This window comes from Charadrius vociferus, unplaced genomic scaffold, assembly GCF_000708025.1.
Source record: "Charadrius vociferus isolate BGI_N301 unplaced genomic scaffold, ASM70802v2 scaffold93, whole genome shotgun sequence".
Taxonomy (NCBI): domain Eukaryota; kingdom Metazoa; phylum Chordata; class Aves; order Charadriiformes; family Charadriidae; genus Charadrius; species Charadrius vociferus.
Window position 1 is genome coordinate 694,596 of NW_009647838.1, and position 18,349 is coordinate 712,944.

The following is an 18,349-nucleotide window of genomic DNA, read 5'->3' on the forward strand; positions in this document are numbered from 1 at the left end:
AGTCATCACATACCCTGTCTGTACTGGGAGTGAAAGACTACAGTAGGGAGTTGGTTTTAATTTATTTTCATTAATTGAGCTTATTCACTGTGAGAAAATTGGTCATTCAGAGTCTTCCAGTAATAAATGAAATGTTTGAACTTTGGCCAGGCAGAAGCTAGCTTATTGGAGACAGTGTCCTAGAACATAGCAACTATTTTTTTTTTTTTTTTTTTTGCGAAATGATACAATAAAGCAATTTTCAGTGTACTTTGAGTAGTATATAAAACGATTCCCTGTCCCCCCAACTACATATCAATGGGCTTGTGGTAATAATTTAGCAGAAAACAGCTGAGAGAAGACGGGAATACATGCAAGTGAGGGATTCCATGCCTAAAAAATGTAAAGAGTTGTGGGTTTGTTTTTTTTTTTTAAATCTAAAAATGTCTTTAAATTTATTTTAATTGCAGCTGGGAAAGAGATCCTCCTGAGATATTATGACATTCAAGTAATTTTAAAGCAAAACGTTTAATGTACTTGGAAGTACAAATCTAAAAATAGTCACAGGTACATGAATCTGTCAAAAACATTTCCTACCACAGCAGCCCAACACTTGGCAGCTAACTTGCTTGGTAATGCCTAGTTTTGTTTAGGGGGAATGTTTTTGCACGTTTTATACGCTGGTAGTATCCAAATTGCTCAGGTATCATGCTAAACCTGAAAAGAACTACATCATTTGGAAGACTAAATTGGAGTTAAAAAATAGAGTATTGCCTTCTCTTTTGTCACTTCCTCTAGAAGCAGTAGGCTTTCACTATCCATTTTGTTCCTTCAGAGATTCTGGACTGAGTTCATTCCTTGCAATTCAGGAGTCATTTATCATCGTCTACCTTTGTTTGCCCTAGCCAGATAAAATTACAAAATAACAGCTGCTGCTTGTCCTTTTTCCTCTCGATCCATGACCCAGTTCCTGAATTCCTCTGGGACTCCAGAGAGACTGTTAAAAATGGAGGGTTATCTCTTGGTTTACTGCCCAGCTAATATGCATTTCCTTGTTGCTGTCTTCAATGGAGGAAGGTATTTTTGTTAGCGTTTGTCACTTTCTGGCTATTTCCCATTGTTAATATAGATAGGAAAGAGTTTGGCCAGAGCAGTGAGGAGCTATGTAAAAGGAATGCAATTGTTCTTTACAATCTGTGTTAAAGATTAATTTATATGATCATTTAAGAGTTAAATAAAGGCAACAGTAAGGGGAGCTAAAAAGAAGTAAACGAAATATGAATGACTGCTTGCATGAAAACCAAGGTGTTAAACTTATATAAATTCTAGCACATCACTTCCCACCCCCAATCCTTAAGTCTTGTGTCAGTCAGTTACAAGCTACAGGTGGGAAAACTGTAAACGGTGGTGTAAGAAACAGTAGAAAGAATGTATTCCATTATATTTGGAATATAATGACCATGAGTCTTATCGATACAAAACTAAGTGAAAACATAAGTTTTATTGATTTAATGAGGGCTATAAGGTTACATTTACTCAAAGTAAACATTTTTACTTTAGCAAACCAAAATAACTTTCACATACACCTCCCCAAATTTTAAGGAATTAACTGAAGAGGCATCTGAAGTATTAACGGTGACTTCCAAAAAAAAAAAAATATTTCAAAATATCTAGGAACTTGGAAGGACTTCTAACTGTAATTCCAGAACTTAAAAGGATAAGTGAATCCACAGAGTTGTAGAGTGGATGAGCTGATACTGATCCAAGCAAAGCAGTGGAACAGGATAAACAAAAAAGTAATGTTAGTTTCAAGAAGTTTATGGAAAAATGGAACATTTATTTGACTAGCTTACGTGTCTGGGTGATAAAGCCAAGGGTATAAAATGCTGAGTTATCTCCAGGGCGTTTGGCATAGCAGCACATACCTTTTAATATTAAAAAAAAAAATATGCAGAAGGGAAAGGGTACCTATTCAATTAACTTTTAAATTGCCTGCTGACATATTTGAAATTAATTTGATAACAGGGAGATGGTAATGAAGAGGCCTGTTTCTGAGTTTATCTCCTAGGGGCTAGTTTTTAGTCTAATGCTGTTCAGTATTTCTATCAATGAACTAGATAATGGTGATAAAATCTTTACTAGCAAAGCTTTCAGGAGATGAAAAGATAGGTTGGTACAGGTTACAGTTATGAATTGAATTGCTAATTAAAGGGTCATTAGTTGCATGCAAGTTACATTTTTTTTAACAAGGGGCAGCTTGTACTTAAAAGGTGTAAAGCTTTTCCTTGAAGCTGAGAATCAACGTAGTATGATGTAGTAGTCACTGTTGATAGTTACCATAGCAAAAGTCTTCTGGCAGGTCTGTGGCAAAAGGAACTGGTATGATCCATAGGTATGTGCAAAGCATGATAAGGAGTATAAACAAGGAAATGATTGTACCTAGTGTTCTGTACCTTGCACTACAGGAATAGAGCATTTATTTCTGGTGTCCCTCCTCCAAGGAAGTCTAGTAGTTCTTGTGTGCCTCCCTTAACCTTTCTCTGCCCAGAAGGACGAAGAGCTGAATCCATTGACGTTTTCAGAGGGGAGGTCAGGGCTTAATAGGCATATATGGATTGCTTCTTTATAGAAAGGATGGTGTACCCTAGCTTCTGAGAAGTTGTGTACCCTGTTTGCATGGATAGAGTTGGTCAGTGGATGGTAGTTTTGTCCCTCCTAAAATAGGAATGCGACTTCCATAAATCCTGATCTTTATGGATCCCTTCCAGTTCGAGATATTCTATGATTCTCTTGTCACACAGGAAAATTACTGCCTGTCTTTGTGCACTTGTAGAACTTCAAACATTGGACATTGTAATAACATTTTCTTCCAGGGTTTCAGCTGTCAGTGAATAGTGAGACACATCCAGAGAGCAATTCAGCTCGCTCAAAATCTGAATTGTCTTGCAAAATTAAAGATACATTAAATTGATCAGACTCTTAACTGAATCGCTTGACGTTCCTAAAATTAGTGGTATGAATCCAAGCCGCTTTTGCAACTAAACCATGTTAAGCATTGACTGTAATTTGAAACGTGTGTGTTTGAGGCTGCATTGGTGTGTTGTATCATCTCTGCCAGTTTTTCTATGAGGTGTAACTTGCAAAACAAACACAAATTAGCGTTGTGGGTCACACGCTTAAACACCCAAAAGACTGAATTTAGAATTTGCTGGCTGATGTTAATGTAACACTTTCTCAACCACTTCTAAAATCTAATGTAATCTGTATTATGAAAGCACCTATGTAAAGGAAGACTGTGTTTTCAAAGGGTCTTGCCTGAAGTTGTATATTTTTGGTGTCTCAGGGTTGCATGATAGGGAATTTATATAGGGTACATCCTTATGAATTACTAAAAGTTGGAAGGTATTAAGTGTAAAGTACGGGACTGCAGAAAGAAAAAAGATTGTGGTTAACACAAATACATACTTCTTCTAAGCCTTTCAGAGGAAAAAAAAATGCTATTGTGCCAGGTGACTTATGTCTCTCTATAGATACTGCATCAGCATGATTCCTCTGTTTAGTACTATAGCAGTGTCGTCTGCCGCTCAAATTCACTACTTGCTAGTGGAAGCAAGTGTGTTGCCACCCAAAGGGTTTGTTATCTGGCTCATTTCTCTTTACCAATGTACAAAGGAATGCTGATACTCAGGAATTCCTGGTTTCTGAGGAAATACAGTCTAGCAAATGCCAGTCCCATCTCCTTCTCCACCACTTTGTCCGTATTTCTGTCTTGTTTTCCACATCCTGTTTCTGTCTTCATTAGCTACAAGAATACCGTGCTTTCTAACTTCTACCATGTTGCATATCCATGTTTAAATTGTGCTGCTTAATCGTACTCCATATGGAAACAGCAGTGACATTGGAAGACCTGGAAACGTTTTCCTCACTCTGTCCCTCAACACCTGGGAGATGGGGCTGCAGGCAAAGCTCTGCTCAGCTGAGGCAGCAAATGGAGTTACCCTTTGGGTAGAAGAGCTGTGAGGGGCTGTGGCACATTCACCATTGTAGCAGTTTTCTAAAGCTGCCAAATTCTAAACAGAACTTTTAACATTGCAGTGCTGCCAAGTTTTCGGCCTTTCTTGCAGAGATGGCAGAAGGTATATTCCTTGTATGACTGTGTTCTCCGCTAAACGGCATAGCCTTGCTCCAGAGTATGGAGCAGACATTCTCGATAATTTCTTATTCATGATAAGTAGCTTTCACTTCTTTAATTCTGAAAAAATACCTTATTTTCTCAGAAAAAAATCCTCATGGAAATACTAAATTTATATCTCTAGTTGATCCTTAAATTCAATTTGAAGCAATCATCCAGCACGGAAAGCTGCAGGTGTTTAAGTTTGGCCAAGTTGTGTGCAGCTGAAAGCCTTTCCATGGAAAGAATCAGACGGCTCATGCTATGAATGTCATTGTCTGCTACTAAATTAGGCTCCTGTTTTCAGGAATGGCCTTTAAAATCTGGTATAGCTGTTCAAAATAATTTCTGGTGGCTGTCTATTGAAATTGGCAGAATTTTCTGTTGTGGCAAAGCAGTTTGTATACAGCGTTCATCTTTTAACAGCAGTTCTACTTTTAAAGAAAGTGTTTAGTAACACAAAGGATTTCTTCATAAAATGTGACGATGCTCAATTTGTCAGCCATACAGGCCTGTTCCTGTCTAGTTATTTCAGGCAGTTCGTATCTTTTCACGCTGGCCATCCTTGATAGGTATTTCTGCATCTCGTATCAAGAAGACTTGCTCTGTTTGCCACCAACTCCTTGAGTCATCAGGAGCGAGCAGGTGGGTGGTTAGGAGAACCTCTTTGCAGAGCTTCTGCTTACTACACAAGAGTTCTCTCTGGTACTATCCTTAAGCTGAAAATAGGTAAATTTTAAGTATTCGAAGATAAATATTGTACTTAGAAATTGCTAGGTATCAGGACAAATTTTTCCTCTACGTTTTGACAACTGTAATGCGGGCATTCATATTGAACCTATGATTCGAAAAGCACTTATTTTAGTTGCTTAAATTCTTCTAAGGTTATTGAAGAACTGTCTCTTTTTAAACACCATATAGTACCATAGGTAATATTTATCTGTATTAATAATCTTATCTGTGTGTGTTTTCCCTGTTAGCAAGCAGATCTGATCTCCCTGGGGAAAGTTGTGTTGGCTTTGGCTTGCAATTCTTTGTCAGGAATTCAGAGAGAGAATTTGCAGAAAGCAATGGAACTGGTGACAATCAACTATTCCTCTGATCTGAAGAATCTGATTTTGTAAGTTTGCTTCATAAATCTTTTAAAGGAAATTATTTTTTTTTAAAACATACAAACGAAGATGTCAAATGATATTTTAGATGCAAGTAAGATTACAGATATAACTACTGTCATCGAGTTGTCTGCACAGTCAATGCATCGTTAACCGTAATTTAAGATTTGTTTGTATAATTTCTATTTTCATGCTGTATCTAATAAATTCGATGTCCTTTTGTTACTAAGTGCTGTTTAAAGAAAATAAGCATTTTAAGTTGTCTTCAATACTGGGCTTCACTGCCTATTATCTACCACAGTAATACGCTAGTCTTATCTTAGTTTCAGGTGTTGAGAAATAGGCACATTACCTTTTTGACCAAAGGGTTGAGTACTGATTTTTCTTGGCTGCATATTATTTTGTGTTGTTCTTTAGTATAGTCAGCCTTTCTCCTCTTGCAGCCTAAGAGGGAAAAGTAGAAATCTGTCCCCTCCCTCATTTGAAAAACAATTGCATGACAATCTGAATCTTTGCATCTTCTCTCTTTTTGAGTATGTTCTTGCTGTTTGAGCGGGTGAACTACACAGTTCCATGAAAGTACAGTCCTATATTGTATAAATAACTTACTGGATATATACATGTAAGTTAACAGACATGATTCTCTGTTAATTTTTTTTTTAAGAAATGCTGCAATTGTCAACTTTGTATTAAATAGACATGAGGGTCAAATAGTTATAAAATCATAATAGGATGATCTCTCTGGCATTTGCAGCATGTTTAAGTAATCTTTTTGGGGGTGGGGATATTTTGGCAGGTATTTGCTGACCGACCAAAACAGGCTTCGCAGTGTAAATGATATCATGCCTATGATTGGTGCGCGATTCTATACTCAGTTGGATGCTGCTCAGATGCGAAATGATGTTATAGAGGAAGACCTTGCAAAGGTAAATCATTGAGTAATTCCTATAGGAAGACCTGTATTCCTACAGCTGCGCCTTAAGAGGGCATGTTTTCTACTGGTTTTATCCTTTTGTTTAGCAACGTACGTAATCTGCGTCTAGACTTGAGAACTCTGAGCTCAAGGCACTGAAAGTCCAAAAGCTCCAAGAACCACTAGTTTTAGGATGTCCTCAGCTGGGCTTTAAGTAAAGTAACATCTTCATGTCCAAACAGCAGTCTTGGGGAAAAGACGTTCTTTATAGAATGGTTAAAAAGTAGTATTCTGACTAAATAAGGCCACACGTGTCACCACACACTAGATCATGTAGTTTGTGCTAGAGGTTATACAGCAACAAACGTTGCTTTTAAGTTCTTGGATAGATTTGGATTCCTATGTCCCTTTACTTCTCATATGTTTTCCTTTCCAAATGAATGCTAGATCATTGAGGTAAAGGCAGCTATCCTCAGTTTCCCTGAAGTGTGCAGCTCTTGCTGTGTGGGTCTGGTTAGTCTATCAAGATCAGTCAAGGTATCAAGTGCTAGCTACAAAGGAAATATGTACTTTATCCCATGTTAGTGTGTATTTGTTCAACAAGAAGGGGTGTCTGCTCATCGGAAGCCACTGATCATAGGATTTTCTAACAAGACTGAGATATGTTACAAAAGGCTTTCATGATGCTGAAGATGCGTGGGGTAGGGTATTAAGTTTTTAAGGATTTAATCAAGTCCTGTGACTCCTTTCCATTACGTGCCCTCATTGAGATTTTTTTTTAAGAGGAAGCAGACCAGTGGTTGAGATTCTGATGGACTGGTTCTCTTAAATTCTCCACCATTAGCTTGTTTGATAACTGTTTTTCCCTCCTTAGTGAAAAATATTGAAGTCTATCAGAAGCAAAGAGCTGTAGAAGGGCAAGGTGGTATCTACTTTGGATGCAGAGCCCTAGATGACTGATGCTTACTCTATCAGTCAACCACTACTCCTGCTCTGAAGATGTCTGAGATAATTTCTTGTTAAGGTGGCCCAATATGCATGCACAAATCTGGGTGGGTGGACCTTTTCCCAGAACAAAGTTAGAGATTGTACTGTAGTCAGAATTAAGCAGTCTGCATTTTCAGTTAGGTTGTTTGTAGCAGTTGCTTGTCACTGTCATGTAAGCAGAGCCATGACAAATCCAAGTTGTTGCATAGCCCCCGGTTTGGCAATAGCTGTTTGCCTGGCAGTGATAAATAGTACTTGCTAATTAGCTGTCATACTATAACTTGTTTGTACTGTCACATCCTCGGTAATGTCAGAGCTACAGTATCCCTTAAGTCTAGCTTGGTACCGTCTCTTCATTATTGCCCCAAAGCAAATGCTTAGGGGAGAGTATTAGAACAAGACTAGCATGTATGATATTTTTCCTCATATTCTCCAAGTATGCTCTTATCTGTAGCTTAGGGGCTTCTGATGCTGACAGTGGTTTGTATGTAGCTAATAACTTTGGTTTTTTGAAGCCGTGAATATTTTGTTACTCCCATAACACTCATGTTTCACACAGCAGTGACCCCATTACTCTGTCCCTTTCCTTCCTCACATTAATACTCCCATCATATATACATCGCAGCATTCAAAGCCTCAGTTTTTCAAGTCCACTCTGTAGAAGAGCTCCCTGTCTTACAGGCTACTAAGCCTGGAGAGAGGCCACCTGGAGACTCAGTGCCAATGTTGTTGCTCAGCTGTGTTGCCACTGACTGGGAATTTGCAAGGCAGTGGCATTCACACAGACGGAATTTTGGCTTTTGTATATTTGGCCACTTATAAAAAAATTAATTGGAGGTTGTATAGGCCTCTGCTAGCTGGACAAGGTAAGTCTTCCCTGTCAGTCTCTTAAGTGTAGCTACAATTGTGGTACAAGCCTTCTGCTGTGTGTTTTTAGACTGCTAATAGAAGTCTTGCAACTCATAGGTTGTCTGAGGTCAAGCTATTGTCACCTTGCCCTACTTTATTTACCCAGCTGTGCGCAGTAATTTACTCCAGACTGAATTCATCTGAAATCAATATGATCATGTGTGGAACAAGATGCAGCTTAGCATGAATAATGTTGGAAACTGGGCCGTTGGCAAATGAGTAATATCAGGAGAGAATAATTTTCCTGCCAGCTTTGAGCAGCTTTTACTTAAAAGATTAATCCACAGTGTAATGTAAGCTAGGATGTGACTCTTTTTACTGTATCCTAAGTGATAAGAAAAAAATGTATGAAATCAATTTTTCAATTGCATGTATTCTAAACATGTATAATGTTCTGTCTTCCATGTGAGCTCATTCTCATTGCTTTATCTATGTCATTGATGCATCCAGAATTTATACTGTTTTAAGACGACTTCTAGCTTTTTTGGAAAAACTTGTTTTAAAATTGTATTTGGAATCAATTGTAATGTGAATGTTTAAATGCATTTCTGAAAAACAAATCTGGTAGATTATGCTTCTTCTCATCTTTTCCTGAAGTAAGGTATTATACTATACAATTCTACAGGTCTTGATAACTGTGTGTGTATATATATAAAAACATATTCTTCTTGTTTAACTTACTATATTTTAGCATACTTGTAAGTACAGGCTGGCAAGAGACTAGACTTATGTTTCCACAAAGAAATAACATACTTGTCTCTTGCCAGCCTGTACTTACTAGACTTATGTTTCCACAAAGAAATAGATTGCCTGATCCAGTTTGTGCTGGGGCAGCAAAGTCTCATTAGTTGTTCAATTTCCACCTTATAATTTGAATATGAAGTGCTAAAATGACCACTGGTCTACTGATACACAGTATGATGCATTCGATCTCTTTCTGAAAAAATTACGCCCTCTTGTTAAAATAAATAAATCATTATAATTAATAGTGCTTCATTGGCATAGCTACTGTATATTTTTTTGCAAATAAGTGTCTTGATTTTATGTTTCAGAAACTTTAATAATCTTTCTTGTTTTCTAGGAGGTGCAAAATGGAAGGTTGTTTAGGCTTCTAGCAAAACTGGGAACAATCAATGAGAGGCCAGAGTAAGAAATACTTGTTTTCATGGTGTAGAGTATGTAAAACCTAGTTTGCAATGCAGGGTTTCTTCTCTCATAAATTTAAGCTAAACATTTTCCCCATATTTGCCCCTGAAGAAATGAGTATTTAAGAAGCCTTGAGAAAAACAAGATAAGCAACTTTGACCAAAATTGTAAATAAAGGAGAAGATAAGGCTACAAACAGATATGCCAAAGTTGCTTCATTTTTTTAAATATGTTTTCTCTTAGCAGTTTCTTGTGAGTGACTAAAGTTTTTGAGGAGATCCATAACTTGCTTTAACTGTAGCAGATGGTGCAGATATTGGTTTTAAGCTAGTTCATTTTCAGCTTGTTTTTCATCAGCTGCTACATACAAATGAAGTGTTCATGGTCTGTTTTGCATCCTATTGAATAGACTTGGAGTTGTTTGTAATCCTGGTTTCTAACACATATGAAACTTGTTGAAGATAACTTTTGCTTTCTTCCATTACTTTTCTGTGGCCCTTGGTAGGCATTAGCTTTGGGTGCTTCAGCTGAGAAACTTGGAATATGTTATATTCTGTTTGTGGTGGGGGTAGAGACTAATTAAATTGCAGATTATAATGGGTAGCTTAGCAAAGCAGCAAGATTGCTCAGTTTAGATTGAAGAGTCATGTAATCTGTGGGGTTTGATTTTTTTTTTATTATTTTTTTTTATTTTTTCCCCCTAACTGTCTGAGCTTTAATGTGAGCTTTTGTTTTACACCAGGTTTCAGAAGGACCCAACGTGGTCAGAAACTGGAGACAGGTATTTACTAAAGCTCTTTCGAGATCACCTTTTCCATCAGGTGACAGAAGCGGGTACTCCTTGGATTGACCTCAGTCACATTATCTCATGTCTTAACAAGGTACACTGTACTTGGGTTAGCTTTTCAAAATTTGCTTGGGTTAACTTTCTTTAAAATGATATTGCACTTCAAAGCAAGTTGTCATTGGCAGGTTAATTCTGTTGATTTAACTGATGGATATTTTCCCCCTGTTTTGGATGAAAAGAATGTATTCACTAAGCTAATATTCAAACATTTATGGATATTTTAAATAAACTTAGCACACTAATATTAAAATTTGGAATTTGGTAATATAGCATGAGGTACAGTATTAACTTTTCATCCTAGAATGCATTGAATACTGTAGATAAGCAATGCTGGTCCCTTTATGCTACTCTGGTCTTTCAACACAGCATAAAGGATCCATGAGAAGACCCCTTTAACTAGGGGAGGTTTCTGCTGATATAGGTATGGTCATAAGGCAAGAGGATCCATTCCTAAACTGTGCTGACCAGAGTAGGAGACAGGAGGGTGTATCAGGAGGGGAACTGCAATAAAAGTTTGTGCAAAATCCTTACTGTCTAGGATAGTGCTGGAAAATTTTTGTGACTTAGTGTTAAGTTCACTGCTGATAACTTCCCTAGCCTCTCCAGCCCTTCATTTTCCAAGGTTGACTTAACAAAGCTATTTACGGTTTTCCAAGACCTGCATCACTAGCAAAATTTTAGCTGAGCACTCTCGTGATTTATATACATGTGAGAGACCCCAAGATCTACAGTAGTTGTAGTACTTGTCTTGCTCCATAAATTAAAAAGTACATGAGCTGATTATTTTTTTTTTTTATTGGCAGATCAGCTTTCAACTTACTTTACATTGTTTTGCCAAACTTCAGTAATTCATAGGAGAATAAGATGCTGCTATTTTTTTGGTTTTTTGGTAGCTGTTTGGTCATTCCACTCACTCTGTAGAGGATGGTGATGCAGACACTGACAATAAAGAGAGAGAGTCAGTGGTTAGTATCCTCTTTTCTAGGGTTAGGATAGCCAACTTCCTATTCTGGAAAATATTCAGCTCTTTTGACATGTAACAACTGACTTACCTACAGTTAAATCTTTTTCTAAATTGTTGAGGCTTTTAATCTCCTATTAGACTACTGCTGTGCATTTCTTTAACCTCATTTTTATCTTTCTGGTTGGTGTCTGTAATCACTTTAAAAAGGACATTAAAGGGATTGAGGCTAAATCAAAAAGAAAGCATGTTGATATTCAAATAGGCAGTGAAATGCCATCATGATTTGAAAGCAGTGACCCGTACAGTACTGTAGCAAGAGGGGGACAGTCCTGAATTCGTAGGTCAGGTAAGAGATGGTGTCAAAGAATGCCTTGTTCTATAAATGTTCATGGCTTACCTTTTTAAGCAGAGGCTCTTCTCTTCTGTGGTTGTGGGCTCAGCACACAAAAAGTGTAAGGTTTACAGAACTCTACTTTGGAAATACACTCTAAAAAACACTTCTGAAACTGTAGTGTGCACTAGTAGAAGTAGGTATTTGCGCTTTTCCTGCTACACTCCAAAAGCATTCCTTTTGAATGAAAACTACTCATTGTTTTAAAAAAAAAAATAATCTTTTTTTTTTTTCACTGTGGCATTTTGGGGATCTTTTCAGCTGAGATATTGATTTATGCCTCTACAGGAGGAGAGGCAGAAAGCCATAAATATTGACGTTTAGTTAGCTCTGTGGCTTTCTTAATACAGATCTTCGATATCCTAAATTAAGGTAATTCACTGATTTCTTGAATGATAATATTTTGTAATGGATGTTGGAAGACACTGGTGGTTTTGTCCTACTTTGTAAGAATTAAAGGCTAATTGGCTTGCCTTTGTCCTTCTGAAGGTATTCACAAAGCAGGAACTTTAAATCTGGGAAGTTCCAGCTTTTAAGGTTATGCTCAGAACACTATTATAGAAGACAAATGCAAGAAACTTCTAACTTGCTGTGTTGCTCCGGACAGCAGCTGGTGGAACATCTCAGGGACAAATGTAATTGCTGTTCAGTACAACATTATAATAAATTTATTTAATCTTGCTGGGGTCGTATTTCCAAAGATTGCCTCAATAATCTCATATCCCACTTGTCTCTGCCCCACCTTCTGTATTGGAACAAGAAAGTTTGTCAAGTATTTGGAAATATCAATATATTGACTAAAAAAGAGCTAGAAGTCTTGCATTATAAGAGAGTCTGAAAATTCTTCATTGATGAATATTTCTTGCAAAGTGAGGAGAACATAAGATAGAGTCTTGGAAGGGACTTCAGCATGTGAAGTAGGATATTCCTCTGTTCCAAATTAGGATTGAGAGGTACATCTCTAAAGTACATAGTGTAACATACAATTCTTTAATATTGAATTTGAGAAGTCAGAACAAAACATGAAAATAAATGTGGAACAGACTTTAGTCTCTAACCCAAAATTATCTATTTGTTTATGGATTATGACTAGGTAATTTTTTGTTGTTGTTTGTTTGGGTTGTTTTGTTTATTGTTGTGTTGTGGTTTTTTTAAGGGAAGAAACCTACCATACAACTTAGGAACTAGTTAGTTTCCAGTACTGCCAAAAGCACGAGGCTGGGGTTTCTACAGGTTTTCAAACTACCTGAGGCTGATCCATCCATTATTTCATTTTAGAGTGGGCAAGAAGTAATTTACCTACCCTACCTGGAGGCTTGTGAATCCTATGTGCAAATGTAATGTTAAACCTGGTTTTGTTCATCAGGAAGGAGCTCTATGGAAATTTTGCTAGGTTTTCTACGCAGGGGAAGATAGCATTGCAGGATTATTAGCTTTATGGAAAGGGAAGAAAACAATGGTAACCTAGTCCAAAGGTCTGGAATGTCCATCAGGTTAAGACCAAAATGTCTCGATTTTTTGGCAAGTACATTGTTGTGGTGCGATTCAGATCCTTCCTTTCTGTGGCGTTAGCAGATTTGAACTGCACCACAACAAAGTACTTGCCAAGAAATTGATTGCTTTTGTTATTGGGGAAATGTTTTGCCATTTCTTTCACACTTCTTTTATTTTATCTTTTGCATTCTTGTTACAGTTAGATGCTGGTGTGCCAGAAAAAATAAGCCTCATTTCCAGAGATGAGAAGAGTGTACTTGTGGTAACTTACAGCGATTTAAAACGCTGCTTTGAAAATACTTTTCAAGAACTGATTGCAGCCGCAAATGGTCAGTTGTAGTATTTGCTGAAAGCATGCAGGACATTGCTGAGGAACTTAACCAATAGCAAATTGCACTACAGCTGAATTGTTGTTGTCATCTCATTTCACATTTGGGAAACAAACAGGAGATGAGCAAAGCTGCTTGCACTTCAGTCAGGTACACTGTTACTTGAAGGGAAGAATGTTTCACTTATCCTAGAGCTAAGGCTGCCATTGGAGGCTTTATCTGTGAAGAATTTATTTTAGATTAAGGAACACATCAGGTGCATGATGTTCCTGCTTTTATTTTTTCCACTTGTATATGCACTAATTTTAATTTTTTTAAGACTTTTCTGATCTCTGAAGTTTTGCCACATTGTATACTTAAGGGAAACTCTTTGCAAGGACATTTCTGGGATACATTTTTGTCACTGAGGATATAGCAAAATTTATTCATTTTTGATATTATTTGCACCCAGAATAGCATAAAGGACCAGGTAAATAATTTAATAGAAATTGTGTTCTATTAATGACCATTTAGTTCGTAACCTCTGTAAAAGTGTGTTGTATGCAAGCTCTGTATGCCACCCACTGTTAGCTCAAAAAAGAAATGTGAGAAGACGAAACATTTTAAAACCAGTCAAGTGAAGTATCGGTGAATTGACAAAAAAGGAAGCAAAGTCCCCTGTCATTTGATTTAAACTTTGTCTAAGCGAAGTGACGAAAATAGCAACATGGGAAACATCTATAATTTAAAGAGCATATCAAACTTGCTCTAAACACAACCAGCGCCTTTTAAAAACTGTTTGTACGTTTTCCTGCTAGTCAGAAGCATTTACATTTATGCAATTTTTTTAATAGATTTTTTTTTAAAGAAATTGTTTAAATGCCTGAAGTTTCAGGAGTGTATTACTTTAGGTTATTTACAGTATAATTTTTGTATAAAGTTCTGTTCTTTGAACCACAGCTTTATTATGGTACGCTACACTGGATACAGATACAAAGACACTGTTAAAAGAAGATTAACTAAACACAGCAGTTGTCTGGCATCAAGAGCTTTTCAAGTTTTACAGCCTGAATCTGGAGGGATAATGATCTGCTGTGCCTTTGCAGTCACTGCTTAGCCCAAAGTAATATTACTTTTGATAATACTCAACACATGAATATTCCTGAAGTAATTCAGTCTCAAAAGTCTGGAATTTTCCTCCTCAATTAACTTTCTAATATTTGGACATGCAGTTGTCTCCAAACTTGGGTATTCATGGGATTTCTAGTTAAACACCTACACTTTGATACTGAAGACTGCCAAATATGTAGGAATTTCCTTTCTTAAAGCAGTAGTGAAGACTGTATCTATCCTTTCCCAGCACTGAATGTTTTAATAGCACTGGGTGCTCACCATGAAGAAAATGTGGAAACTCAAAAGGTCAGGACAGACTCTAAGCACTTGCAACTGATGTTACTGACATCAATTTTAATAATTCTCAATATTTGTAGTTTTCAGAGAAGTTTTTAATATTTCTCTGTCCACTTTTATAAGCTTTAAAATGATTCTCCGCCTTGAGACTTGCATCAAGAAAAAAGCAACTCTCTTCACATCGAAAGCTTTGAAGACTAGGGACATGCTTTACACATTTTAGAAAATGTGGTTGAATCCACATTAGGTAGCATCAGTTGTTGAGTTTAAAAATCAATTATTGTTGCATTTGATCGAATGAATTTTAAAAGGAACATAATGTTTAATATTCAAACGATAACAGTTGCCAGAGTGTTCTTTTTAATATAAAAGGAACAGGAACTTTGAAAAGTGAACATGCAAAACAGTCTTTTATCATTAGCTCATGTATTTGAGGAAGAGCAGCTGTCTTTTATATGTTTTTTGACAAATCATATTGTAATTCTTTTGTACAAAAAAGAAGTACTTGTATTCTAGAAGAAATATGAAATGCTTAATTTATAAGCGGGCTGAGGTTTTTTCCAGTATTGTTTTCTTTGAAAATGAAAGGGGATCATCTGTTCAGTTGTGGGGTTTGGGAACCTTTGAAAATTTAATTTGTGGACCAATATTTTGTGAAAGTGTAAGGCAGGGGTAAAATAGGGCTTGAATTCTCATCCTTTTTAGACCAGCAAACCACCCTCTGCAAGACATGTCTAAATTGCAAACCTGTGTGTATTTGCATAATGTCAGTTTGCTTCAGCCCCTAGTAACCTCAGGACTTGGTTTAAAAATAAAAAGGTAGACAGCTAATAAGTTTTCATACGTAATGTCAGCCAGAAAATATTTGGTGTCAGGTAATACATTAAAAAAAAAAGTTGAGCTTTGTTTTTTATTTATTTCATTTGGTCCGTATTTGGGAATGATTTGAACAGTCTGAAGTTCAGCTTGGGTGTTTTTTTGGGGAGAGCCCTGCTACCCCTTTTAATTCCATTTAGAAGGTTGTCCTAAAGTTGTAGTTTGATCCATTCGTAGGAAGAACTGTGTATCTGTATTTAAAAAGAAGAGCCACCAGGATGTGCCCTCCCAGATGGGAAATTTATTTCTGACCTTCCTATTTTTTACAGCTAAAAGCACAGAAGGGACAACCTTTGAAATCATCTGATGTTGGTCATTTTAATTTTTGTACCTGTTTTAAATTCTGTTGCTGTATTTACTATATTGTAAATATTTTGTTGAGGGTACCTATGTATTTTTGATTTGCCCTTGTTTCAGTAATTCAGGTGTCAACTGCTTCCCCTAAAAAGCACCAGTATGTTAAGTTCTAATGTCATGATCCCAATATGTGTTACTCATCTTTAATCCTGTTTTCATTCTTCATGTGTACAGCAGTATTTTTAATAAAGAATACCAGAAATAACGTGGCCTTATTTTGACAATGTGAAGTTCTGAAGTTGGATACAGGGCTTTTCAACTTTGGTGCTGGAGTTATATTTCATTCTATCATGTTTCTTCTGCATTGACTCTGCCATGCAGAGTTTAAACAATCATAAGTCACAAACTGTGTTTAGCACTTGCCACTTACACCGTATCAGATGTCCTAAAACTTACAGATGTTGTTGACTACAATAGTACTAATACACACACATTTCCTTAACTCCCAAGTCAAGTCCCACCTGCTTCTGTCAGATCAGGTCTGCTTTACTGGACAAGCCCTAATCTTGAAAACTTTATTAAAGTACCCTCACTTTCATGTGTTTTCAGCTTCCGCCCCCCTCCCAGTAACAAAGTATATTAATTTCTCTGAGAACTTTCATGTGGAGTCATTGACAGCTTCGCTTCCCAGAATTATTTTTCTGTGGTGTTAACCAGCAAAGGTGAGATGAGTTACTGGTGGGGTAAAATCCTATACCCATCCAATCCTGACCGTGCTTATGTAATGTGAAATTTTGTGCAATATATGTGAAATTGTCGATATTCCTTGCATAGATTTAACAGGGAGACATTATCCCTTAAATTGGAGTGTTTTAAAAATTTCATTACATAGACTAAATTAAAGCTGCAGCAAGCTTGATTGGTGCAGTTCTCTCGTCTCCAATTTCTTTTAGTAATGTGCAGTAACAGCTAGAGAACCTCCTGCAGCAGCAGTAGGCGATCCCATTACGTTCTGTCTCCCCAGAGAAAGTTTCATCTCCTCTTCCTTCCAGCACTTGTGTGTAGTTTATCTGCAGTGTGGCTTAGAGAGCCCCTCCTGCTATAAAATGCTTTATAGCAGAGAGCCCTCAACTGCACATCTCTATAGGAGCAGCATCCTCAGCTTCTGATGGACGGGGTTGGGATGTGGAGATTCTCTGGAGAAGATAAAGTACCTACCAAGCCAAAGGTGCTACCTCATATCTTTTTGTCTGTACCATATCTAGCCACAGAAGTAGCTGGGCATGGGGGGCAGTCGAATGGATGTTTATCAATGAGCTGCTTTTTCTTCCCCCGCCATGAAACCTTGCCGCTCCCAGAGGCAGAGCTGATTATTTTGCCTCTGGACAGCAGTAAGCAGTTCTTAGGTATGCTGAATCTAGGGGATTTCACTCGCAGAGGGAGAGGGGCAAGTGTCCATCGCTGTATCCGCTTTTGTGCGAGAAGAGTGCCTTCCATGCGATTATTCCATATTCTCCTTTGCTCATACAAGTGGCCAATAGGATTGATTGTTTGCCTGATGGTAGTGCTGCCCCATCATCTGCTGCAGCAGTCTCTGACACCGGATTAATTTGTTTGGCAGAACTCTGCAGATTCTTTCAAAAGCAAACTTTATTATATGAATTTAGCAGTCAAATACATTATATGAAGAACAGAAAATGAAAGACAAAATAAGAGTTATTCACATCTGAAGAAACTTAGGGGTTTCATATAAAAGTAATTTTTGTAGTCCAGTTTTCTTAAATATTTATGCACAAAAAGCATATTTATATATTTACAGTGTGCAAACTTTTCCTTTGAGATGCATCATCCCATAACTATTTTTCCTCAATTGTAGTTAAGAAACAGTTCTTAAAATTTCCTTTTGTTTTGATCAAGATCAAATATACTTTACCAGCAAGTGCCAGTGCAGTAGATACTTAAAACTGATGATCTCTTGGCCAGGAAGTTCTAGAATTTATACTTAGCTTAGATATAGCGGTACATACTTCTTTTACTTGAATATCCACGAACTCTTTTCCTTGTAAGTATGCAAAAGGTCATTTGCCTTTAAGTCTGTTAGTGGGTTAAAGTCACAGCTCCTAATCTGAGTTTTATAAAGGTCAGAACTGTATTATATGTGGCATTGTAGTTAATATATATTTATAGTGGACCACAAGAAGCTGAGATTGCAAAGTAATTGTTGATCTGGAAGACACCAGTGCTACTGGTGTCTTAGTTAAATGGCCAACTCTCACTTTAATATTGCATTCAAAGGTGAAGGGGGATGGTGCATCCTTACACTTCTCCAACAAAGAACATTCATGCCCTTTTTGAGACGCTATACAAAAGTCTGTTGCAAATGAATGCTACATTTTTATTCCTGTACATATATACTGATATCTAACCTGGAAGTTTACCTATCTTCGTAGAAAAGCTGCCCTAACTTTCCAAGGAGTTTGTCTTGTCATTTCTAACTAATCTCTTCAAATGCTCTAGTGATCCATTCTTTCTTTAAAGTATACAT

At 37.0% G+C, this 18,349-nt stretch overlaps 1 protein-coding gene across 3 annotated transcripts in view; it reads left to right on the forward strand.

Annotated features, from left to right (window-relative positions):
• The window catches only part of PAN3 (PAN3 poly(A) specific ribonuclease subunit), a 72,356-nt gene extending 56,291 nt beyond the window's left edge, over positions 1-16,065 (forward strand). For 2 of the 3 annotated variants that reach the window (XM_009882829.1, XM_009882828.1), the window contains exons 14-18: positions 5,131-5,270; positions 6,059-6,188; positions 9,153-9,217; positions 9,960-10,098; positions 13,113-16,063. In XM_009882829.1, the coding sequence (XP_009881131.1) occupies positions 5,131-5,270; positions 6,059-6,188; positions 9,153-9,217; positions 9,960-10,098; positions 13,113-13,253 (615 nt within the window). In that variant the 3' untranslated portion in view covers positions 13,254-16,063. Of the gene's footprint in view, positions 1-5,130; positions 5,271-6,058; positions 6,189-9,152; positions 9,218-9,959; positions 10,099-13,112 lie in introns of all 3 variants that reach the window. The other variant, XM_009882827.1, reaches the window with a different exon arrangement.
• Positions 16,066-18,349: the final 2,284 nt, after the last annotated feature.